This window comes from Hippocampus guttulatus, chromosome 7 (assembly GCF_054856545.1).
Source record: "Hippocampus guttulatus isolate MCC_2025c chromosome 7, RoL_Hgut_1.0, whole genome shotgun sequence".
In the NCBI taxonomy this organism is placed as follows: domain Eukaryota; kingdom Metazoa; phylum Chordata; class Actinopteri; order Syngnathiformes; family Syngnathidae; genus Hippocampus; species Hippocampus guttulatus.
In genome coordinates this window covers 20,318,206-20,344,035 of record NC_141267.1, presented here as the reverse complement: position 1 = coordinate 20,344,035, position 25,830 = coordinate 20,318,206, and the positions used below count along the sequence as shown (strand labels likewise).

The following is a 25,830-nucleotide window of genomic DNA, read 5'->3' as shown; positions in this document are numbered from 1 at the left end:
CGGTAGTGATGAGCGCTGGAACGATGGAGGTGGATGCTGTGATGGTTTCAACGCGGCCGTGGGTGTGAGCGCTACTCGTCCGGTTGTCGTGAAGTGTCCGTAGAAAGGTACTTAATCAACAAAGTAATCCAAATAAAAGTGACGTTTGTGTTTGATTTAAACCAGGGGTGTCAAACTCAGTTCCTGGGGGCCGCTGTCCTGAATGTTTTCCAAGTCTCCCTGTTGCAGCACACCTGATTCAAATGAACAGGTTCAATGTCAGGCTTCCGCAGAGCTTGCTGATGATCTGATCATTTGAATCAGCTGTGTTGCAACAGGGAGACTTGGAAAACATGCAGGACAGTGGCCCTCCAGGAACTGAGTTTGACACCCCTGGTTTAAACGGTTACCGACTTCGGCTAACCACAGTTAGCCCCTCGTGCTAGTGAAGCTAGTGCCGCCAACGTGTGGAGAGTGGGTTTCACTTGCCTTTTTGTTTGATTTAACCCCAAAACAACCCATTCGTTGGCCCTCACGTTGGTTTTATATGTTTGTGACAATCTAAGTTGAGTCCCGAGTTAAAATAAGCCAAACTTAACCGCGTTACGATGCGAGCTAGCTACGAGGCTAATTAAACTCACCTGTCGCGGTCACCTGAATGTCTGACGACAACGAAGGAGACAGAAAGAAGCAAAATGGTTCTTACTTAACAAAACACAAAGCGTGACGAGTCGTCAAAATAGACGGTCGAAATGGGAAGTCGGGTGGCTGCGGTATTTCCAAAGGAGGCCGAGCCGGTTTAACGAGATTCTGCAGCTCGCCATGGAGTGCAACTTTAAAGCTGTGGACTCGTCGTCGGAACCGAATTGGACTCTTTGTCGTGAAAATGGTGCGTGGATTATTTATAGTTGGGATAGAACGTATTCATGTTTGCTTGGATTTTAACAACTCTTTCGTACCTGGCTTGCTTGCTTACAAATACAGCAGAAACTAATGATCTCCACTTCCGATTCGTACAATTAATTTGTAACTGCACTTAAATAGATTTAAGTACCCGTTTAGGTGTCTGACGATTTATTACAGATATATGGACTGTCTACTTCTCACTCTGACAAAATAGGTCTTTTATTTTTTCTTAAACTTCTTTGGATGAAAAAAAACAGAAAATAATATTCTGGCGCTTTATAAGGTGAAGAAAACAGAAACCGCAGTGACTGTAGGAATGTGAATCAGGGAGCATTAATGACAATGGCGTTACAGATTACGAATAGCAAGATATTCCCCGTCCATGGCTTTAATTTAAAGAATGGTTTGTGGTGAATCTGTTGGGTTGTGCTGTGTCAGCCAAACCACCGGTTTTCACAGTTTAAAAAAAACTGTCAAATATTAAACCACATTCATGATACTGATGTCACTTTTTTTTGGTTACCGTTACCTGACACATCTGTAAATGGTTTTTTTTTATGTTTTGCTCATGCGCGACATACATACAGAATTTTGATTAATATTGCGTTTTATGGAATATGAATATTATTGAATCGTCTTTGTTGGTGGACTCCTCCATGTACCTGAATTGATGAGATGTGGTCTTGGTGTTCAGAGCGACATCTTTATGGCTGATCTTCTATCCAATTTGAAGAAAGTCTGAACACTTACTTTGTGTTGTTGTTGTTGTTGTTGTCCGTCCTTCCCTCCTCCAGGCGTGTGGCTCGACTTGAGCTGCGCCTCTGGCCTGCAGAGACTTCTTCACTGCCTGGTTGTCAATGTGACACAGGAGAAAAACAACAACAGCAACAGCAGCACATCCGGCCTCGGAATGGCTCAGGACCGCGGCAAGTACGACTTCTACATCGGCCTGGCTCTGGCTGTCAGCTCCAGCATCTTCATCGGCGGCAGCTTCATCCTCAAGAAGAAGGGCCTGCTGCGTTTGGCTAGGAAGGGATCCATGCGAGCCGGTAACAAGCTTTCAGCGACATGTACACTGTTGACATTTGCCCTCCAATAGGCAGCCACACATAAAGGTGGATGTGTAGACCACGACTTGTCTCCACGCCAACGATAAATGTCATCTCGGGGTGGATCAAGACTCGCTGCTGTTCATTTTTCCGCGGGGGATTTTTTTAAACTTCATTCGGCAATGTGGATGGAATGTGGTGGTGAGATCACGCTTTCTTTTCAAATAGCCTTTCCTCTCCGTCACCGTTTCAGGTCAGGGCGGCCATGCTTATCTCAAGGAGTGGCTGTGGTGGGCTGGTTTACTTTCAAGTAAGTGATTTTTGAAACAGAATTTGCACCAACATCACGAGCGTAACCCCGTTTGACTTCCGAGGTGTTCACATATCAAGTGAATTCATCAGACTGCTCATCATAAAACCTCAAACCACTCGTACAGACGTTTTAAGTTGCACTACGGAAAATAAGTTCGAGACGATCATAAAAGTACCATATTTTCCGCATGATAAAGCGCAACTTCAATGAATGGCCAGTTTTAAAACTTTTCATATCTAGGGCGCACCGCATTATACGGCGCCTAGAATGAATGGAAGCTTCAATAGTGGCTGCGGTTCTGTTATGCATCCACTAGATGAAGCTACACTAAAGTGAAATTATGTAGAGAGTTGACAACCGCTGCAAATGTATAACAAAGTGCTTTACAGAACATTTAAAGTACTATGTGCAAGAAATCAGAATATTGATCCATTTATAAGGTGCATCGGATTATAGAGCGCGCTGTCTGTTTTTGAGAAAATTGAATGCTTTTAGGTGCGCCTTGGAGTGCGGAAAATACAGTGTAAGAAATAAAATTGGGTCTTCAAAAAAAAAAACCTCAGTTCATGCATGGCATTATTTTTGTTTCAGAAGTCAAGTTTTGGTTTTTCATGTCGCGTAACTATTAGTGCATTTTTTTCCGACAAATTAGCCCTCAATGTCGCTCCAAATTTTGTGAAAATTATTAGTGATCGTGTTATTAATAAGCCTCAACGTATTGTTAAAAAAAGTGTTGGTTTAGAAAAATGTCATCTTAAAATGTTTTTTAATTAAGCCTAATTAATCTTAATTCTTATTTGTATTTAAATTTTTTTAAATGAGTGTTTTTGCTTTGTCATTTTCAGTGGGTGCCGGTGAAGCCGCCAACTTTGCAGCGTACGCCTTCGCCCCCGCCACTCTGGTCACGCCCCTGGGCGCCCTCAGCGTGCTGGTCAGGTACGCGTCGAAACGTTCAGACATTATTCTTACTTTTTTCCGAAAGGTCACTGGTTGTCACCGATGATGTAATGCCCGTCCGCTCTCAGCGCGGTGCTGTCGTCGTACTTCCTGAGCGAGCGCTTGAACCTTCACGGCAAGCTGGGCTGTCTGCTCAGTGTGCTGGGCTCCACAACCATGGTCATACACGCCCCTAAAGAGGAGGAGATCAGCAGCCTGGAGGACATGGCGCGAAAGCTGGTCGACCCAGGTAAATGTGGACGCCGTGTTGGATTAGGAAAAAAATATATATAGCCAAACTATATTTAACAAATACGTTGTATTAAATTAACAATAACTAGAGGCACTGAAATACTTTGTATAACTTCTGCTGTTTTGAATACACTATTGAAGTCAACAGTTTGACTTACCACTAGAGGGAGCCCGCGTAGCAAATTCAGAAAATCACCGCACTTCGCTGCTGTATACTTGCGGTACACGTTTCTTCTGATCCTTTGCACTGCGTGTGTCTGATTAAGGCTTCTTCATCTTCGCCACGGCGGTGCTAACGGTGGTGCTGGTGTTGATTTTGGCGGTGGCCCCACGCCACGGTCAGACCAACATCCTGGTGTATATCAGCATCTGCTCGCTCATCGGCTCGCTGTCAGTGTCGTGCGTCAAGGGCCTTGGCATCGCCATCAAGGAGGCGCTGGGCGGCGTCAATGTGGCGCGCGCCCCCCTGGCCTGGCTGCTTGTGGTGGGCCTGCTGGTCTGCGTGGGAACGCAGATTAACTTCCTCAACAAGGCGCTGGACATCTTTAACACGTCCCTGGTGACGCCCATCTACTACGTGTTCTTCACCACTTCCGTGCTAACCTGCTCGGCCGCGCTCTTCAAGGAGTGGCAGCACATGGGCGCGGCGGACGTCATCGGCACATTGGCCGGCTTCCTCACCATCGTGGTGGGCATCTTCCTGCTGCACGCCTTCAAGGACGTCAGCGTCAGCTTGGCCACGCTGGCCGCCGCCGTGCGCAAGGACCAAAGGCACACCAACGGCGCCTCCACCGACGCCAACTGCACGTACCAACTCCTCCACAGCAACGCCGACGTGGACGAAGAGCGCGAGACGCCGTTCGACGCCGTCTCCAGGCGCAATGGGAGCTTGGTGTCGTAGAGACAATCTGGTCCAATGGATTCTACTTGTTTTCCTTTGCCTTACTTTCCCCCTCTCGTCTCTTTCCATTCAGTTGTAGCACTAGGGGAGAAAAATGGCTGTGTTGGGAATCACTACTGTCCACGATGTGTGCAAACATTTTTATCGTGGGCCCCACACGCAAGGAGGAAGTTATGAAGTGAAGATCATGAACTTGACCTCCATGTATGGTCCATATCCAATTGCCCTTCCATTTATACAGTTCAGGAAAATAATCAAGAAATCACAGCAAAATGATGAGTTTCTCAAGATTTTGCTGTGGAGCAATACAGTAGGTCCCTGCTATTCACCGGAGATGGAGACTGGGCCCGCCTGCAATCAGGGAAAATCTCTGTATAATCAAGACCCATCAAAATTTTAAAAATCAATTTAAAAAAATAAATCTGCAAATATATAACTAAGTATGCAGGGTCCCACTATCAATATGTTTTGAGTAAAATGGACATTTTGATTTCACTGTCAGCTCAAGACAAGCTTTGTTCTGGGACAATGCTTGTATGTCAAATCACTCGTATTCCAAATCAGCTTTCCAGATTGCATTCATCCATTCCGGTGTTCCAGTAAGCATTATTTTTGTAATGTTAAGGAAAGTAGCACTTTACAGTATTTGACTTCATAAAAACATAACATAGTTGAGTAAAAGTAATGGAATATTTTTCTTACTAGAAAACGCGCTACAAAATGTTTTGGGGTGAGGGGGCAAATTAACAAATGGCATTTCCATTTGATTTAAGAGCGAGTTTAAGGCACCACTCTATTGTAATCTTGAGTATTTACCTGCAGAAAATGTTGAAGAATGGTAAAACTACATTACCAGAATCTCCCCTCCCCACTTTTTTTTGTTATTCATGACTTGGCGAGTGATTTCTGACTTGAACCTTCCTATTGCATTCCTGCGTCAATTCCTCCTTATGTCGGTTTGTTTTGCTATACCAAAAACGATTATGGGTCAAAGTGGCCTGCTGCATGTTCAGCCAGCAAGAAAATAAATACAAATAGTTTAATCGCCAATATTGGCTCTTAACTATTGGGGGGAATTTTTTTTAATCACATTTCCATAAATGTAGATGGTTAAATTTGAGAAATTTTGAAATCAGAGTGCAGTCACAGAAGGGATTAAACTCATGGGCATTTTTTCCTTCTTATTTTGTGTCAATTTGATCCGTAGCATAGACAGGAGGGTTAAACTCTGTTTTCGTGCACTGGAAATATTTATATTGAACATGAGGTTTCACTGTCACTACAAATTGTGATACTTGAAAGTAACTTTGATTTTAATTTTTCAGAGAAAAATGCAGCTCTGTGGATGAACCAACAGATTTGTTACATATTTATTGAAATAAAACGATGATTAAAAGTCAAGGCACAGTCAATAGAAATGCGTTGGCATGCAAAATATGAAAAACAAAACTTCACCTCACTTCTAATGTTCCATCTTCATCACCACCACCAACACCACCAAATCTTTTAAATATTAATCTCTTAGAAAGTCTATCTAGAAGTATAAAACAATCTATTTCCCCGATAAGGCACGTGTGAATACAAAAATTTTATTGTGGGAATAAAACTCAATGGTCTTTGCTAGCCGAGTCCCCCCCCCCCCCCCCCCCAAAAGGGAATATTTGTAATATTTTTGCACTCAGCTGCTGGCCAGTGATTGGTGGATGGGCGGCTGGAAGCAGCGCACGTGCTCCACCGGCATGTTCTCGCCGTCGCTCGACTTGAGGTACTTATTCAGGATGGCGAAGATCTCGTTGTTGAGCACTTGGAACTTGCGGATGCGGTCCACCATTTTCTTCAGCGCCTGGGAAAACAAAAATGGACACAAAATGGATGCTTTGAGTTCAATGTGACCAAAGAAAGTGTGAGCTGGCATGGGAAAACAGGAGCTTGCAACGTTAAGATTATTCCAGCACATTAAAAAGTGAGAAAATAACATTGTATACATTTTTAAAAAAAATAATTCCAAAAACTGAGTACTCGCAATATATATTTGAAGGAAAAAAAACTGATTAGGTAGCTATGACATAAGATTGCATTTAAAATGATTATTTCAAAGTAATTAGAAAAAAAAATTTTTAAAGAACAATTTTAAATTAACATTTGGTGTTTCCAGAAATTAACATTTTGTTTTTAAAATGAATTAAAAATTATGCATTCTTGAAGCACAACCAACCAGTCAACCTTCATTTTTTTTTCCTGTGTACGTGGGTACCCTGATTTGCTGGTATCCAGTATCATCGTTTGGTCGCATTTGTGTAAGTGTTTAAAAAAAAAAAATCCTTTGGATTTACCGGTACTTAATTTGAAAAACATTACATTGTGTGTTTGTCCAAGGACCTGGAGAAAACCTAGCATTCCAAAAACAAACATTCTTATTAACTTCACTTAAGACTCTAAATTGTCCTGAGGTGTAAATTTGAGTGTGCTAAGAACCACTCCAGAGTGTACCCCGCCTCTCGGTATGGTACGGTACTCACGACGCTCTTAATGAGCTCGTCCTTGCCGTCGTGCTTCTGCACTTTGAGCAGGTGGTAGCTGAAGTCGAGGATGTCAAAGCGTCTCTGCTGGCCCAACAGGCTGATGATCAAGCAGCCCGCCCAGTGGAGTCCATCGCCGAAGCACTGCCTGAAAAAAAAAAAAAAAATGCGCACATGCGTTAGCATTAACCTAACAGCCTTTTGTGAATGGTTAGGCTGAACATTTTGGTGTTTAAATCAAGAATTCCCCACGGGAAAAAAAATGCCCCTGTACTTACTCGACAGTGAACTCGTGCGCGCCGACGGGGATGCAGTAGACAAACTGCATGGCGCTCCACAGACGATGGAACTCCACGCACTCGTCCACGTGCATGACACCGTTGCTGGGCAGCGGGCCGCGCCAGATGGGGTCGTCCAGGAAGCCGCGCACGCGCGCCAGGATCACCTCAAACATGGACAGGCCGCAGCAAAGTCGCTCCTTGGTCAGCAGGTCACCCTCGCGAGCGATGGCGATTTGCTACAGGCGGAGGGGAAATGACAAATTCGGTGCTTCTTCACACACCACATTCCAACTCAAAAACACTTGAGCATTTTTTTGCACGCAAGTTAAATGAATTAAAATCAAACTTCGACAAGACTAACTGTAAATGTAGATTTGCAGTTCAGCGGTCGCAATCTCACCAATTTCCAGAAGGTTCCACTTATTGACGTTTTATTTTACCCGATCGCTCACTTATTTCCGTCTTTGTTATCCACTCCTAAGCTTTTTTTTTTACCGGAGATTTTTCCGTTTCCCCCCCCCCAACAGATTTTCTTTTTTTTTTTTACCAATCCCACAATAATTCATTCACTTTTTTCTCCCATCATATTCGTTTTTTTAAAAACTTGATCCCCTTGCATTTTTAAAAAAGCTAAGCAGACCAATAATACATATTTTTCGTATGCAATCCTCTACGTTTCCTCCCCCATCCTTCACTTTTCTTTTTATCCAATCCCCCCACATATTTCCTTTTTTTTTTCCCTCCTTGCCCAATCTTTCACGATTCATGGTCGGGCCTGAAAGTGTAGCACAAATTGTGGCTTCCTATTGCTATTGCTATTCCTATTCCTATGCCAGCTGGCAATTTAGTGAATTTCTGGTTTATTCCGTTCATTCTCATGTTGCAAGTTGATTCACGACACACGTGAGGTGGCCTGCGCGCTAATGGCCTACCTGTGGCGTGCCGAGACGCTCGATGAGAGGAACCATGTGCAGCGCCGTGTATTTGGCCTCCAGACGCTTCATCTTGGCATCCAGGCGCTCCCCCTCTGTCAACACACACACACACTTACATTTTTGTATATAAACAGGATCTGTGAAATTGCAGTTGTACTTTCTTTTATTTTAAAATTACTTTTTTTTCTTAATGTTTGTTAACGATATGCTTATGGATTTTTTTAAGCTGATTGAAATTTGATTGCCATCTCTTATTTGAGTTGATGTTCGAGTAATTTCAATCTATTTTCATTTATATTCCGTTGTCTTTTCACCGATGATATTAACAATCCACTTGGGTTATTTGTTTGATCATGACAGAAAATGAACAAGATGCGAGTTTGTGTGTTGGCTGTTTACCTTTGATGTGGACTCTGGGCAGAATGTTCTGGAAAGGTGCCGCATGCAGCAGATCACAAACCTCCTCCTGCGACTGCGCCACAGCACGAGACAAATCAACAACACGTGTTCATGCTCTGGGCTCAAACTGGCCATTTGTGTTCACCCCCACGATTCCTCTACTTTTTCTTTTCTCCACGGGCTTTAAATGGACATTATTTTTCCTGATTAAACACAGTAATGCACTCCTGATGTATAGGTATTTTTGTCCACTTGGGGTCACCATTCTCATGTTTTACTGTTATATCTGTGACTGTGAATGGCTTTAAAAGACAGGGCCTGAGCCGGTGAGTGACGTGGGCGCCGGCAATTGACAGTGCTAGCTGGCCGTGTCTTTTCCAGACTTTTTCCTCCTGCCACTGTGCCAACTTATTTCTGACGACCGTAGCAGTCTTGCGAGGACAAATTATCCTTGCAAAGCTTCCAGGCTGAGATTTTGCTTTGCCGCTTTTTTTGTTGTTGTTGTTGTTAATGAGATGTTTGATCACCGCAGCTCTATTTTTAAGCACCAACAAGCAAAAGTAGTTTCAGAGGGAGTGGCTTTGGCCGTACCAGACTCTGCTCGCTGAGTAGGCAGAAGAGGAGGGCGTTGCCCACCTCCCGCAGGTTCTGGAAGCAAACCGTCTTGAGCTCAGCATACTCCACAATGTCCTTCAGCTGGTGATGGAAAAACTCCAGGATTCCTGGGGGGGAGGGGGGGGGTTAAAAACACATCAGAAAGCAGAAAATTTACACAACTTCTCTCGAGGGCCCGACCGATATGTTTTTTTTTTGTTTTTTTTAAGGCTCATATAGATTCCGATACTTGGCAGAAGAGAATTCAGATTTAACTTCTTTTTGGGATGTAAAGGAGAGCACACACAAACCTGGCGAGCCGTACTCATGGCGGGGAAGCCGGCAGATCTTGGGCATCACCTCCATCAGGGTCTTTACATACTGCATGATGGTGCCCTGGAGCTACAGTACAAAGGTCGGCAAGCAGCCACTTCGTTAGGCAGACCGCCCCCAACCATCCTAATGTCACAATCGGCAGACTCCGAGTCCGACTCACCAAGCTCTTGACCACCTTGAGCAGCTCCTCCATTACCACTGCGATGCCCTGGTAGCCCAACAGCCGGCACATGACCTTGATGTGCGGCGGGCCCACAAAGTTGCGGTAGCAACTGAAAAGGCTGCTGTACGTCAAGTTCAGCGTCTGCCGCCACATGGAGGGAAAATACAGTCAGGGAGGGGCGGTACCAGGAAGCTGAAAAGCAAAAGTGAACTCTGGCCAGCAGCAAATAAGGTTTGTAATTGTATATACATGCTACAAGATGGCGCCAACGCATTTAAAATGGATAGGACCATAAAGCATCAACACCATGCATCTAACATGTACCCAATCACAAACCCATGTTGCATCAATGACTGTATTGCATTCAGTGGTGGAATTATTCACCATGAACAAACCACCTTCACATGAGGCACATCAATAATATTAGCGAGCATACTAGTCCAAATAAATTTCTAATAAGTGTCTTTGCTGGTGATTGAAAACTTGCAAAGATGTCTATGCCTTTCTGTGACTCTGCCAGTCTTTCCATTTCAACCTCTTCTTTGGCACTGACCACAGTTTATGTTTTTTAGGGCTGAAAGAAGAACCTGCCGGAGGGAAGTACATTTCTGGAGGACTGAGAATCTTTGGGGTGGGTTCTCAGCTCTGAATATTTGCAGTTTGGCACTTGCAAATTTGTCACTGAAAGTGACCAGTGGATTCAAAATAAAACTTACCAGGGAGAAAAATCATGGATATGGCAGCAGAACATCCGTTTATGCAGTTTTTTTTATGTGGGGGGGAAATAAGATTTCTGTTAAAAAAATAATCCTTCTATGTACATCAGTATCCTTTTAGGAATGATCCTCTTTAGAATCCTTGAAATATTCCATAACAATCAGCTTAGAGTTGTTTGCTTTTTAGGACCAGATGGTTGCTTCTCCCTCTCTCTTATGTTTGAAAATTGGCATTGTTCTCTTTTTCAGTCGACTGCACAATATTCAACCCCAGCTCACCCCGACCTCCCCCTCTCTTTCCTCCCAGCGCTATGGTGGCTACGCACACACCCGACCGCGGCGGCTCAAACAAGGATGCACTGATCTGCACTGCATGTTGACAGCGTCATCCGAGATGTGACGGAATGAGACTCGGGATCATTGGAGAGCGTGGAGAGGTAAGTCCCCAATGTTCTGCTGTTATTTATTGCTCAAAACATTAATTGCGTATTTAATATTTGACATGGAAGTGTTTGTTTTGTTGCTATGGGTTAGAGTTGACAAATAGGTTGACTTTGTGCGAGTCGAAAAAAAAAGAAACATTTCTGATAAAGTAGAAAATCGAATGTAGTTTTTTTTTGTTGACAGATTCTGATGCCGTACTAGTGGTACATGTGCTCCCTCTAGTGGTATGCAAAATAATCACTTCCTACATCCAATTCAGTTTTATTTGACTTTCTACATTCACTACAACTGAACTATACTTTAGAGTGTAATGTTTCAGTGGTTTACAGTAACAAAAATGTATTTTAGGAATGAGAACTATATCTTGATAGTGACCATGTTGCAGTATTTTTTTGAGGTGCTATTTTGAATGTACAAGGCTTGAGAAGCGCTGATCTCATCATTGGGATATTCTAAAAAGAGTCAAATGGTTGGCCGTGACTCAATGACCTCTTGGCAAATCATTGGGCGCGATTACGTAATATAATCCCACCAAGACCAGGGTTTATTCCAGACAATCCCCCGCTTATTATCCTGGCATTGTTTCATCGTGCTCCCTAATCCCAAAGTGGGATTGCATGGTGTGATTTACACTAGTATTTAATCGCAAAATGATGCGTGGTAATGGTGGTGGGCTATTCTTGGGGTACTTATTTAATATTTTGCTTTGTCTCCCTGAGGCCTTGGAGCAAGGGAAAGCTGCATACAGAAAAACAAACAACCATACAGTGAAATTACCACATTAACATTACATTAGTGCAATGCATCTTGTTATGCATGTCCATTTAACTGAAGCAAAAAATGTGCCAAAAATGGTTACATTCTTAATTACTATTAAGAATGTAACTATCTTACTATATTTTTTACAGTGCTGCGTCAGATTAATGGCATTTCCATCCATTTGAATAGGGAAAGATGATTTTATATACAACCGTTTTGAGTTCCAAGCGTGGTCAACTTAAACTCATATCGCAAGGTTAATATGAGACCAGTGGAAGTATTTTTCATAAGCGCGACTTTGCTTGACATTTTGCAGACTACTGCCCTCCTCTCTGTCCTAGGTGTGTTTTGCACTGTGAGCACCGCACGCTGTGAATTGTATGAGGAAACATTTTTTTCCCCTCATGGCGATCGCAGTCTATAACGTCTCTGCAACCACCGCCAGGGTGAGCTGGCCCCCGTCGGCCGGCTGCCTGGACACCTTCTACAGCGTCATGTACAGCCCCAACTGGAACAGCCTGCTCATGGCCTTCAAGCGTAAGAGCTTCATGCACGAGGAGCGCATCCCCGTCAGCCAGACCGCCGCCCACCTGGCTAACCTGCTCCCGCAGACCACCTACTTACTGTGCGTCACGTGCCAGGCCGCCAACCCGGTGCGTGACCAGTGTCAGGTGTTCGGCACCCTAAGCGACAGCGGCGAGGGGCAGGATCGCGGCGGCTGGGAGCTGGCCACGGGTGCCTGGCTGACCTGCTGCCTTCTGCTGCTGGTCATTGCCGGCGTTTTGCTGTGGGGGTGCCTGCACGGCGTCTGCGCGGGGCGAGCGGGCGGCGGCAGACAAGGATGCTCGGTGGTGACCGACGTGGTCCGGTTGGGTCGCCCGTCAACCGGGCGACTATACGCGCCGCGGGGAAGCTGCGACAACAGCAGCCAACGCGGCCACCACGAGCTCAGGACGCTGGCTCGGCTTGCTGGGAGCGAGCCAGCTTGAGGCAATTAGATTGAGGTCATCGCCATATTTTCCAGCCCAGACAGAATTATGGTGTACTGTATTATGGATTATGATCGAATCCTAAGCGTTGGGAAATAAAACATACCCACTTCAAATTGACTGTTTATTTTATTTTTTTTATTTTTAAGCGGCCTAAGTAAATCCGTTAATCCTCGTGAAGTGGGGTTGAAGTGGATGGGAGGACAGGTTTGATGCCCTAACAATTATTATTTTGTGGAAATGCCAAAAGGTGAGTTCACTGACCTTTTTGTTCAAAGGTGAGTCGATTCAAAAATGTTCTTGACAAAAATATGTCGTGTGTGCCCCCACTAGTCTGGGTATGGCATTCTGATTAATATTGAATTTGTGGAATATGAGTTCAGCAGCAAAATCCACCGGTTCTGATCCATCTCAGGGGGCGGTCACTTTGCCACTTTCGGTCGATTGAAAATGACGTCATGGTTGCTCAGGGCTGAAGCTGAGCCATGACCGGTTGTTACTCCAACGCGGTGGGAATCTTTTGCCTACGACGGATAGCTGCTCTGATGCCGGCAAGTTCGTACATATATACGGGTGTTAACTACAGGTGCCACTGACCTTGGATCCATACAGATACTGGGGTTGAGCGTTGGGCGGCTTGTCCCTCTGGAACTCCTGAGAGAAAGGCAGGACGGTGCGCACGAACCTGAGCACAGCAAGTCAGAGGTCAGTCCAGACGGATCTAAAATGGCAGCGTGCCCCCTCCGGCGCGCCCGCTACCTGTTGGTGGAGCCGTTGTAGCAGTAGTTGGGCAAAAAGTCATAGTTGAGCTCCCAGAAGACGTGCAGCGTGATGCGGCCGTACGGCGCCGACACGTTGTGGTTGGCCTCGCGGAACATGGCGTCAAAGCTATCCAGCGTCAAGAACTTGCAGAGGAGCTTGTGCGTCAGGCGGTTGATCTCCAGGAGTCCTTCCAGTTCCTTCAGGAGACAAGATTCGGATCGGGATCCGACAAATCATTTGTCGCAGTAGATTTTGACATGAATGGTAAACTAAATTTATTTTTAGTTCAATGTTGAATTTTTTTCAACCACAAATAGACAGAATGATGGAAAACAATTGAAATGAGGTCACCCTGGTTGGCGATGTGAGCTGAAATCTCTTGGGAGTGTGCATTTCCCTACCAGGATTGAAGTGAGGTCCTCGCTCTCAAAGCGGTTGATGGCCAGCTCCAGGGACTTGTACAACGCCGCCGAGACCCTCTGCGTGATAAGCCTGTTCAAGTCGATGGAGCGGCCGAGGAGCTGCGGTAAGACGACATTTAACTTAGATGGAAAGTGCGCTAAAGATCTTCTCATGTTTGTGAATAACAGGCACCGATGTACTTTCAGGAGGAAGAAAATTGTTGAATGCTACTCATGTGGATGGAAAACGGTGACAAAAGCATGAGAGCTCGATAGATAGCCTTCACTGATTCGTCCGTCAGGATCTATAAAGAGCGAGAATGCAAGAGAAAGGGTACCTGTACGTGGCGCTGCTTCAGCAGGGTCTCGTAGCGATTGGAGGCCGGCCAGGGAATGTTGGCGCCTTGGTTCTTGCAGTCAGCGCGCAAACGTTTGTCCAGCAGCAGACTGAAAGGAATCAGTTTTGGAGTGACAGTTATTAATGGACCGCAATCAGAAACAAGAGGTGGGGGAAACCACAGCCAGAACACAGCTGTGAAGTTTTTGGCATCAAGAGTGACTTTTTGGCATTGTGCTGGAAAGGAAAACAAACAAAAAACAAAAGAAAAAAAACCAAACAAAAACAGTGGTGCTTTCTACGCTTGCAAGTTTAATTTTCCCTCTTATATAAGGCTATGGCCAGATTAAATGCAGCTCTGGTTCTCATTTTTGTCTTCTAGATGCCACAAGATGGCTCAGAGCAATATGTTCTTACTCAAAATAGCTTTGGCTCGAGCACACCAAAAAATAAATCATAGGTGGAAAAACATTTGAATGCTAAACTTCAATTCTGAGAGGGTTCACTGTACATCTTAATCAACAATATAATAAAATTCAAACTGCTCGCTACCTTCCAGCGAGGATCTTGTAGTAAGCAAATATCTGATCGGCCAGCTTGTAGACAAACTGATCGAAGCACAAGTTCACCTGAAAGAAAACAACATGAAGAAAGGCCACAAGAATTAATTAACAGCTCTTTCCCGTTTTTGTTAACCACAAATTGACACAACGGGAAACGGATCACCTCGGCCTCTATTTCATCATAGAGGAACTGCTTCTTGAACTTGGTCAGGGCATAGTGGGCACTGTCGTTGTACAAATCCAGAGGATACAGCACGTATCTGAAACAGAATGACTTTTAGCATCAAGTCATGTGTTCCCTCAAAGGAAAAGTCAATTAACAAATCTTGAAACTGTCAGAGAGCTTTACAAAAAAAAAAAAGGGGGAGGTTTGCTTACTCCATCATGGAAGATTCCTTGGTCTCCAAAATGTGATCTGTGAGAATCCAAGGCATGGACATCTCAATGGGGAACTGGATCCTGCGTCCCATGGTGAGCTCCAGGAAGAACTCCCTGAACCACAGCTGGGAAAGGTCGCAACAGTGCTGCAAGGTGTCTACAGAGAAGCGGACAAAGACAGACCATGTCATTTTGGTGGAATCGCTCCACAGACCTTGTGCGACGTGAAATCGAGACCCGGGGAGTGATGTGGAGGCTCACCGCTGAAGTTTAGCAGGTGGGTGTAGAAGAAGGACTCGCGGTGAAACCTCTCGATGTCCAGGATGGTGGGGCCCTCCAGACCGCTACGCAGCGTCTTCTTGGAGCCGCTTTTGTCGGCGATGAGGGACTCAAGCATGGTCCTCACCATGTACAGCTTCAAGGGGAAGAAAGCGGAATGGTGATCGCACAAGTTTGTACTGCTGCCCCCCAGGAAAAAAATCGATAAGACTGCTGGCAGGGTGAAAATGACCAGTTTATCAGCGACAAGGGTGGACAGGGAGGTGTCACCTGAGTGCTGGAGGGTCCCACGGCTCTTCGAGGGACCTTGATGTCGAATCCGCCCTTGGGGTCCTTTTCCCCACGGAGGGCCGGGTCATTGTGCGGCTCACGGCCTGTCTCCCAGTCGCACACCGTCTTCCGGATGGCCTGGAGGACACTGAGGAGGAGGAGCAGAGAGAATGTCATGAAAATCCAACATGAACAGCTGAAGTTTATTTGGGATTACTGTGGCACTTCAAATGGTGCCACGTGTTTGCGAACTCCCAATTGGCAAGAGTTTGAATGTGATCGGTTCACTCTTGACACGGCCACATGCTAAATTACAAGAGGGTGTGCGCACTCGGGGCAACCACATTATTTTATTGACTTGATAAGTTTATTCCTGCTTCCCCTCTAGAAAAGATTTTTGAAGCTTTTCTCAATTGAGACATACGGGTTTTAGGTCACAATGGGGGAAACTCTTTTACTTTTTGATGACTTAGTGGCTGATCTACAACCGCGATACCGGCACAAAAGTTTCTCTGTTTGGAGTAATTGACCCGTGCTGCTTCCAAGTCAGATCTTTTCCGCGGCGATCCCGAGATTGTTTGCTACTCGGTGTCGACGACATGGTCTGTGACACACGGCGGATGAAAGCTTACAAATCATTGGAGGATTACAACTATTTCATAAGCGGGTGGATACAGCATGTCAATTCCAAAATCTTATCCAAAGAAGCTGTTTAAGTTGTTGGATGGGTGAGTAAACCGCAGGGTGTTGTTTGCGTTTTGCAGATACGGAAATGGTCGGCTCTATCGCACATACAGTTAGCACAGCGTTTGTTAATTTACACTGAATAAAGTTCTTGTTAGCACTTGATCTGCAATTCTGATTGGGTGTGGGCCTGATTCCAGAATGTCACGTAAAGAGCTTGGGGTGCACCTCTGGATGACGTTCTTCTTCTTCTTGATGGCCTGGCGGAGCGGGTCACGCAGCGTCACTTGCGAGAAGTCCTGCAAGGCTGAGTAGATGGTGTGGCGGATGGCGTGGTTGAACACGCTCTCCATGCGGCCCATCAGCACCTGCAGCCCCTTTATCATGGCGATAACCTGCAAACGCCCGGTATGAAAGTTTTATGGGCGCCAGAGTACTTCCAGTTACAAGAGTCAGCGCTGCCAAAAACTTTGGGTTTGGCGTTTTGTCAAACACTCTTGATTTTGTTGACTCATGGTGCCACTGGAGATCGCCCAACCGTCTGCCGCCTGGAAGCGCGCGCAACGTCATTGCAAAATGAAAAAAGGCCGAATATGATTGACCCACCTCCACCAGGGCAAACTTCTCCTCGCTGGTGTAGTTGTATCGGGTGGCGCGCTCGTATTCCTCGGCGTTGTCGGGGCACTCCTTGTTGGAGTACTTGTCCGTGGGATGAACCAGTTTCCAGGAGTACTGAGGAGAAAAGTTTTGTCAAGCGATGAGGACGGCGAAGCACTGCCATACAGCGGTTCACCGTTCACACCTCCGCCAAAGTGCAGATTTTCAATCCATTTTTTAATGTTTGTTGCAGCACAAAAGCAAGTCCAGCTATGGAGAACTATGCCAGTGAGAGCTTTCATTTCGTTTAGAAAAAGTGATGTCACACAATATTCTTCCCAAAAAATTCAATTGCGTTTAAAGCATGTCTGGGGGGGGTAAAACTAACTCTAAAAATATTATATGGTCTCTACTGCGGGTGATATGTTCGAGATCCACCCAGGATAAAAATGGCCACTCAGGGTACATGCCAATATGCCAATTACCACTTTATTCTTTTTTTTATTTTTAGACTCACCACTTCCATGACATGAGCACTCCACTGCGACAGGAGCTGCATGCCCTGCAGGGCCAAGTCGAAAAGCTTCCGGTACTCCATATCAGTCTTCTGGGCCTCCTGACGCCCTGAGCCTGTCACCACCTACGGATCATTACAGTTCATTTTCATCAGCTTCCGTACGTATGGGAACCACACTTAAGACATCCGATTGAAAAACAAATTCACTTTGGAAAAACCCATCAAATAAAAATCTCTCCCTCATTTCTGTCTACTCCTCTTGGCGAGTACAATAAATACACATTTATGTCCACATGATTCATCTCAGGAATCAGGTTGAGACATTCCCACCGACAAATCAACGTCTCCGGAACTGCATGCCCACCTCGCTGTTGCTGTAGCGGGCGAGCTCAGAGATGAAGCGCATGTGATCTTCGCGGATCTGAATCATCTGCTCACAGATGTTGTACTGAGGGCTGCTGGAGATGGACGTGCACGTCCACCTGGCGGGACAGGCAAGTCAGTTAGGGAAAGACAACAGAACAGGGAGGGAAAAAAAACAAAGAGGTTACGTAGACACAAACGAGGTCAATGGAGGGGGTTACTGATGAGGCAGTTTAGAAGTCACTCAAATGTCGCATTTCCAAACGGCCACATGTAGGCGCTCTCCTCTCACCTGGATTTGTTCTCCTCGAAGTGAGCGCTGGTCTTGATGTACCTGGACAACTCGATCTGCATGTCGCCAAAAAGAGGAACCACCTGGAGTTGCTGCGAACGAGACAATCCACGTGAGCCCATTGAGTTAAGGTGGTGTAAATGCTAAGAACAGGCGGGATATGTGGTGACGGATGAGGGAAAACTTGCTGTACGTGTAAGAATTGTACTTATTGTGCCATTTTCTTTATTAAAAAAAAGAAAAAATATATGTTTTTTGGGGGGGGGGGGGGGCTGGAACGAATTAATGGCATCCATCCATCCATTTTCCGAACCGCTTGATCCTCACTAGGGTCGCGGGGGGTGCTGGAGCCTATCCCAGCCATCTCCGGGCAGTAGGCGGGGGACACCCTGAATCAGTTGCCAGCCAATCGCAGGGCACACAGAGACGAACAACCATCCACGCCCACACTCACACCTAGGGACAATTTAGAGCGTCCAATCAGCCTGACATGCATGTTTTTGGAATGTGGGAGGAAACCGGAGCACCCGGAGAAAACCCACGCAGGCCCGGGGAGAACATGCAAACTCCACACAGGGAGGCCGGAGCTGGAATCGAACCCGGTACCTCTGCACTGTGAAGCCGACGTGCTAACCACTCGACTACCGGGCCGCCCATTAATGGCATTTCAATTAATTAATTTGAAAAACTCTTATTTTGGGGGCACTCGTAAAATCAAGGTACCACAGTACACATGTTTATGCTGCTTCATTCGTACCTTGAAAAACTTATCAATCTTGGTCAGGTTGATCCTCTTCTTGGCATCCAGCTTGTAGATGTTGCTGCTGTTTCCATCCATGAGGTACAAGCCAAAGCCCATGACCTGGTTGAAAGGCATGGGAAGAGGGTTGGGGGGGGGGGGGGGGGGGGTCAATTCTGCCGACAAACAATAAGCGGGGAGCAAACTGTTTCCCTGCTGAGCTGGCCCGGGATGACTCACTTTGAGCAGCATGTGCTTCTCGCCGGGGGTCAGGTACATCTTGTTGTCGTAATACTCCACGCACAGGTTGACGATGTCGGCCAGCAGCTCCTCGTAGCCGTTGATCACCTCCAGCTGCTGCTGCAAAGACTGCCGGTGTGGGGCAAAAAGAGACTTTAAAATATTGATCGGTCTCATCGCGAGCGATGCCATTTGTCGTTTTGGGAGGGCCAACCTGAGTGATTTTGTTGTGGTTTGCCAGGAACATGGACAAGTTCTGGGATTCCTGAATAGATGAGGGCTCAGACATTTTTCGGAGAAACTGAGCAGCGCTGTAGGACAGGAAGAAATAAAGATTTTGTTTCAAATCAAACTCTCACAGCCTTTCATCGCGTATTTTCATCCTTGCAACGTGAAGGGTGAAGTGGATTGTTGCCAGATTTGCCACTTATTGTTTATTTTAAAAAAAAGTTTATTGTCAAGATCTGATTACACACAAAATACAGAAATACCTCTTCGATGTACTGAATAGAATTCTGTAGAATTGACATCAAATAGTTAAAAAGTAAAGGTCATGTTTTATTGTACTCGTGAGTGAAGAACTCATCCGGAAATAATGCGCCGCTATTATTTCCAGATTTATACATATACACTCGGGTTTCAATTCAAATGTAATTTTGTACATTTCCTTTTGTTTTTTGATTTTTAAATTCGTTTTCTATTTCAGTAAAGACACATATTTTTCAGTCCATCGCTGTTGAAATGATCTTTTATATCGGCGCGGCTTTATTTAGTTGCGGGCCATAATCATCTCCAGGAGGTCTGGATGGCTGTTTGTTCTTACCGCTTGTAAGCCGAGTGGTCGTTCTTGACGCTGCACTTCATGTTCTTGAGCTCATCCAGGACGGCAAACATGTTGATGAATTTCCCCAGCGTGAGCAGGTAGGCCTCGGACACAAAGTCCTTTCGCCGCTCGGTGTGACACAGGCGGCGCACCTCGCCGCAGAAGCGGTCGATGGCGGTGCGCTAGAAGAAAGAACATTTGAATGTCGGCTCGATTGCAGTGAAGCCCCATTCTAAAAAACACGTGATAGCCGCGGTTCGCAATTTCCCGCTCCGTAAAAGCGTGTCCTGCACCTGAAAGTACATGAAGTTCATCAGCTTGGTGACTTCGGGCTCCAGCACCTCCACCGTCTTCTCGTAGATCTCCACTCGGTTGGGCTGCTCGTTGCATTTCACCTACGGCGGGAGAACAACGAGTGAGTGAAGGAAGGTGGCGCTGGGATTACGAGTACTCGCGGTTACCTGTGGGATTGCGCGTGAGCAGCTCCTCCAGGTGTACAGCATGACCGCGTACTCCTGACCCTCCTCCAGCATTTCATTCTACGGCCACAGACAGACACCAAGAAAACACGATGACCCCTGTTGCCAAAGCCGAATACACTCACTGGACACCATTTGCCATCGTTTTCTCAATAGATGTTGCGCCGTCATAGAAAGAATACAAAATATTGATGTTGAGCTTTCCCTAAAATGAAGACAAGCTATGGGTTAGAAAAAAAAAAAAAAGACAAAACAGTTGATGTGGGATTTGCCCCTCCCACTAAATAATAATAAAAATGATTGATGCTGCGCCTTTATCAAAATTAAGACAAATGAATGGTGGCGTTTCCCAATAAAACAAACTATTGATTTGTCAGCTTCCTAAAAAGAAGGCTACTGACTGAGGATGCACTTTCGTAAAAAGACAAACTCTTGATCTTGCATGTTCCCCAAAAGAAGAAACTATCGGTGTTGCACTTCCCCATAAAGAATAAAAACATTTGCTTTTGCACTTCTCTTCAAAGACGAGAAAACGTTGGTCTTATTACGCTCCTCTAAAAAAACTGTTAGCTCATCTTCCCCAAAAAAATATATATATCTGTATATATATATATATTTTTTTAAATGTTACATACTTGTAAACACATAATATTTTATTGAATATATTTGGGGTTTTTTACATCACAAAAGAAAACCACCTATTATCAATTTTGCTCGACGTTAACCGAACCACAACCTAAAAACCACCGCATATAGCGAATCAGGAGTTTTGCCATCCCACTACACCCCTCTATGACTTATTTGGCGCCTTTGTCGCTATGTATCCATTTTTTAAAATGCTTTTGTCTTCATTTTATGACATACGATCAAAATTAAGTTGGCTTTTTTTAAAAATACAGTTAACAAAAATAGAGCTAATAAAAGTGCCCATTCATTTCCTCTCACTCTCTCTCACACAAACACACACACGGACGCGGGCGCGTAGGGCTCAAAGAGCTTAAGGCATGCATGAGTCATTTACTCCCAGGAGGTGGCAGGGAGGAGGTGGGAGGAAGAAGGGAGCAAAGAGAGGCATTGCTGCTTCCAAACAAAGTTTGTTTGATTCCAAAACACAGGAATGATCCCCCTCCTGCCTCCCAACTTGACACAAAGACTTTTGTTCATACTCAAACATGAATATTTAGCGATTTTAATCTTAGACATGTTCTTTAATTTAGGGTGAGTTAGCGAGAGTAAAGTCGTTTAGGTGGATTTGGTCATATTTAATGTTAGAAATTGCCTTCGATTTAAAGAGGGGAACAAATCCAGATTTATTTATTTTTTTGCTCTTGTTCATGAGAAAACGTGTTTTTGGGTTATATTTATTGTCAGACATTTCCTTGGACTTTGACAAATAAAAATGCAAACGTGTTGCCGTTTTGTTATGAATAAAACATGAAAAACATTGTCACCTAATTTATTTACAACGTTAGTGTTGTTCTTCATCCGTTTTGACATTTTCTTTCATTAACATAAATATTCTGACTTCTTTGTAATGTTGTAAACCATGTGAATATTTTTGCCATACTGAGCAAAAGTCTGCTGCTCTCATTTTTAATTTTTTGCAACTCAGCGCTTTATTTACAACCTGTATGACAGTTCAAAGTGTAAAAATGCCCCATCAAGCATTGCCTGGTCAATTTCCACTAATTCCTATGGGGAGGGGAACCATGGATGAAAATGGATAGTGTGGTGTCAAAAGCAGTGAGTTAGCGCACCATGCTGGAGTGGACGGTGGCCTGCTCAATGTATCGGGCGATGCCCGTGACGAAGGCGTTGCGGTCCTCAAAGTTTGTGTTGAAGTTGGGCTGCGAGAGGAAGCACACAACAAGTCGGTGAGACCTTCAAGACCATCACAATCACCCACGCACGTTTTACAACCTCAAATTGCTGACCTGGTACATGACCGATGAAGGCAGAGGCTCGATGCATGGCTGCTGGTCAGGCAGCGGCAGCTCCTCCAGAAGGTCCACGTTGGAGAGGGCATCCTCCAAGGTGACGGTGGACGTCATTCTGTTGAAATGATTCACAAAAATAGGCAACACGTTTACTCATTTTGACAAGCAGGCACAGAAGACAGAAAGCTCTGGCGTTATGACAACAAACGTGTGCCAGTACTTTTTTGAGAGTGAAAGAGTGTGTGAAACAGGCTTATAACCTTTTTGAGTTCTTCATTATGGTTAGTTTTTAAATACATTTTGACTTTTGTTTTTCAAATTTTAGTTTCTAAATACATTTTGACTTGTTTTTCAAATTCGGACAGTTTTCATTAGTTCTTAGAGCGGGTTTGGTCATTTTTTTGTTTTGCAAAAAAAATGCCTTGCTTTAGTTTAGTTTGTATTATTTTTGGTATTAGTTTTAGTTTTGTTTGTTTTTTTAATAAATGCAGGGTATTTCTTGTGTCCAAGATTATTTTTATTTTAAAGTCATTATGCATATGCACTTTTTTTTAAATCATAAAACAATCATTTATTGCAGATTATTCCGCATACCCCCAAAGTATGGGGGGACCCCACTTTGGGAAGCAGTGGTCTAGAACAACAAAATTGTGTAGAGTTGTGTTTCATCACATTGATGCTGACTGCTTGCTTTCTCCCTGATAGCGAACAATCAGCGAGTCAAACAAAGCATGTCGGGCCCGGAAGGTCACAGGAGGACACGTGGATTGGCTTTACCGCAGAGTTTCATTGTACCGAGAGATAAGATGTACATTATTCCATAAATTACTAAAAGAGTGTATATCAAGAGACTAAAACTACCCTTTCGTATGCTAGTACTCATGGTGGCATACATGGGGTGTCTGCTAACCCGTTTTCCGGGTTGTGTGATGTTTGCAAGGCAATGGCCGAGAGTAGCTGTGATATTAATTTTGGTTGACAGCAGAGGGTGACGTTGCTCAACATGGCAGACCAATGAGCCGGATGAAAATTGATTAATTGATCTGTTTGATTCTTATCCCATGAACGTAGTATTAATCACAAATATTGCATTTTGACTAATGATGGCACAAACAACTTATCCCCCCCCCCAAAAAAAGAAAAAAAAAAAGGGGTTTAGTTCCCCTTTAAAGTTTTGCCAATCTTGCTGGCAACAAGCGACCAGACAAGGAAGTGCAACTCAAATGCACGGGATGGAAAGAAACTACTTCTGCTCAGATATCTGACTTTCCTTTTTTCAATGTGCTTAAAGTAGTATTCATCTTGATCTCAACCACACAGAACCCCCTCCAAAAAACTGCCCAAGGTTATAAAGGTTGGTTACACAAGTCAGGAACATGACCTATAAAAAAAAAAAAACGGGGGTAACCTCAAAGTGTCTCCTCTGATAAAAGCGATAGACCTCGGGAAGTTTTAGTCCTGCCACAACGTAAGAGGCTTATTACTTACAGTGGCCTAAAGTGGGTGACGCAGGCAGCGCCAAGCCCAGAAACATGCAACGTTCACCATTTAATGCCGCCTCAACTATTTAAATTTCTTTGTGACATCATAGAGAGCACAGTGATGTGTCCAGACGCAATCAACACAAGCGCTTGGCCGCACTGCAACTGAACAGTGTTCCATCAATACCTGGCTGACCGTGACTGTACAAACAATGTCATATTTTTAATGACTATTGTCATTGTGTAAGTGAAATGTAAAAATATGGGAGAGGCTGCACAATAAATCTAAAATAAAGCAAAACTACTCATCATGGACATGACAGTGCAGAGAGGGTTTAATGTTTTACATTTTTTTACTGCCAGAGCCAACATTACATTTCCGGTTCTATGGTTATCAAAAACACTTCAATTTTTTTAAAGTGACAGCGGCACATTACGTAACTTCCTGACAGTTGATGTTGGAAGGATTCTTGCAGTTGAGGATGAGCTCATTTATGGCCCTCCTGTTGTAATGTGTCCCGTGTGTCGATAAAATCGCAGATAAAAGCTTGTCTGCTGTCCTTTTTTCCTCTGGATTACATTTTTTCAAGTATGGTACTGTATTTTTATTTAAATGTACAAAGTGCTAAAGCAGGGGTCTGCAACCGAAGGCTCTTGAGCACCGTTTGCCTTTTTTCCGCCATGATGACATTTCCAAAAATTTTTCCCACCAACTTCAAGTTTAGCTTCTGCATTTGGAAGAACACAACAAAGTATTTCATACCGGCTCAGGTCAGGCCTTCTTGTGTACTGTAACGCATCACCTTTTAATATGAAATTTTTCACATTAAATTAGATTTATAAGATAAGAAAAATAAGATAAGAAAACCTTTATTAGTCTCGCAATGGAGAAATTCCCGATTCACAGCAGCAAAGTTATGAAAGGAAGAAGTAGAACCACAAAATATAGGAGCTGCTGGAAAGGCGGCCAACGTGAAACATATCACTTTATAACGAGATACAAAAGTTTTTTTGGTAGGCAGCAATACGCTGTTTAAAAAAAATCCAGCAAGTCAAATTAACCAGAGTTGCAGCAGAAAACATTGTTTATGAAAAAATGGATAAAACCTCTGTGCTCTTCTCTTGTATTTTTAATTTCTGTACTTTAAACTTGTTAACTTTTTTTTAAATCACTCACTAAATCGCAGCAAAATGACAGTGAACGGGAGCTACAGTGCCATGAACGCATCATCAACCACAGCTCCACTTTCATGCCACACTTTCTGTCCTGTTCGCGGACAGGTGATCCAACAAGCACAGTTGTGGGCATATTATGAATTTAAAACACAAAAATAAGCCAATTTATCGTGAATTTGAATCAAATTTATTGTTTTGCCTTTGAAGTGAGAAAGTGCCTGCCCCCACTCCGTCGCTGCGGTGAGCCTGCCGCGGCCTCACCACTCGAGCCACCAAGGGGGAAAAAAAGAAAAAAAAAGTCACTTTCAAATACTGTAACATGATTATCGGAGTAACATCCCACATAACATGGTGTTTAGGCGAAGTTTAGTGATTTTTTTAACGGAGAGGGGGGCTTTCAAGCGGCGCCACAAGGGAAGCCTCCACCCAAAGTTTGCTAGCGTAACTCCGTTCAATCTGTCCAAACTCACCCGGCGACAGTTGGTGGTTAGCTACGGAGAACCGAGAGTTGACTAAGACGACGGGAGAGCCATTCAGCCGGGCACGTCGTCGATTTCTCCCCCTCCTCCTTTTCAACCGAGAATGGAGTTCCAAGGTGGAGTATATGGGAAGTTTTTCCCAAAGTATTGTCGGTAGCTCGAGGAGTCCTTCCAGGCTCGGTGTTATTAACCATGGGGCGGAGCACGGAGTTCCTGTCCAGGCTCAAACAAACTGGGAAATTCAACAGGAAGAGAAAAAGCGAGATACAAACAGGCGGACGCCGAGCAGACGAGTGCAGAGGAGTGCCTCCCCCAACCAGCTAGGAAAGGTGAAGCCAAAGGAATGTACACTGGACTCTCGTAAACTCGCGGTTCGACACTCGCGGATTTTTTTCCACTATAATTTTATTTAGTGGCACGGATAATGGATGGATATTTATTTATTGGTGTGTTTGTTTGTTAGTTGTTTTTTTTGGGGGGGTGGGGGGGGGGGGTTCAGTTCTTAACCTAAAACGCTTACTGACATTTTCGTGAACGAAATAAAATAGAAAAATCTTTACCA

At 44.5% G+C, this 25,830-nt stretch overlaps 3 protein-coding genes across 3 annotated transcripts; 2 read left to right on the top strand and 1 right to left on the bottom strand.

The window, feature by feature from the left end:
• Nucleotides 1-337: 337 nt before the first annotated feature.
• nipa2 (NIPA magnesium transporter 2) lies at nt 338-5,743 on the top strand. The gene is made up of 6 exons (XM_086116656.1): nt 338-868; nt 1,680-1,934; nt 2,188-2,244; nt 3,093-3,183; nt 3,273-3,433; nt 3,702-5,743. Exons 1-6 carry the CDS (start codon nt 802-804, stop codon nt 4,334-4,336), a joined length of 1,266 nt encoding a protein of 421 aa, XP_085972782.1. The 5' UTR covers nt 338-801; the 3' UTR covers nt 4,337-5,743.
• On the bottom strand, nt 5,691-25,583 carry cyfip1 (cytoplasmic FMR1 interacting protein 1). The gene is made up of 31 exons (XM_086116655.1): nt 25,260-25,583; nt 22,130-22,247; nt 21,953-22,042; nt 20,178-20,255; nt 20,010-20,111; nt 19,717-19,898; nt 19,108-19,204; nt 18,894-19,022; nt 18,672-18,776; nt 17,915-18,006; nt 17,624-17,741; nt 17,260-17,382; nt 16,752-16,877; nt 16,374-16,540; nt 15,462-15,609; nt 15,174-15,327; nt 14,913-15,069; nt 14,698-14,794; nt 14,524-14,600; nt 13,973-14,081; nt 13,635-13,754; nt 13,231-13,430; nt 13,069-13,156; nt 9,561-9,704; nt 9,376-9,466; nt 9,062-9,192; nt 8,471-8,543; nt 8,069-8,163; nt 7,134-7,372; nt 6,856-7,003; nt 5,691-6,179 (listed from the first exon to the last, which is right to left on the bottom strand). The coding sequence occupies exons 2-31, from the start codon at nt 22,244-22,246 to the stop codon at nt 6,015-6,017; spliced, it is 3,762 nt and encodes a 1,253-aa protein (XP_085972781.1). The 5' UTR covers nt 22,247; nt 25,260-25,583; the 3' UTR covers nt 5,691-6,014.
• On the top strand, nt 10,495-12,587 carry fndc9 (fibronectin type III domain containing 9). Its single transcript, XM_086116658.1, has 2 exons — nt 10,495-10,716; nt 11,824-12,587. The coding sequence occupies exon 2, from the start codon at nt 11,863-11,865 to the stop codon at nt 12,469-12,471; it is 609 nt and encodes a 202-aa protein (XP_085972784.1). The 5' UTR covers nt 10,495-10,716; nt 11,824-11,862; the 3' UTR covers nt 12,472-12,587.
• Nucleotides 25,584-25,830: the final 247 nt, after the last annotated feature.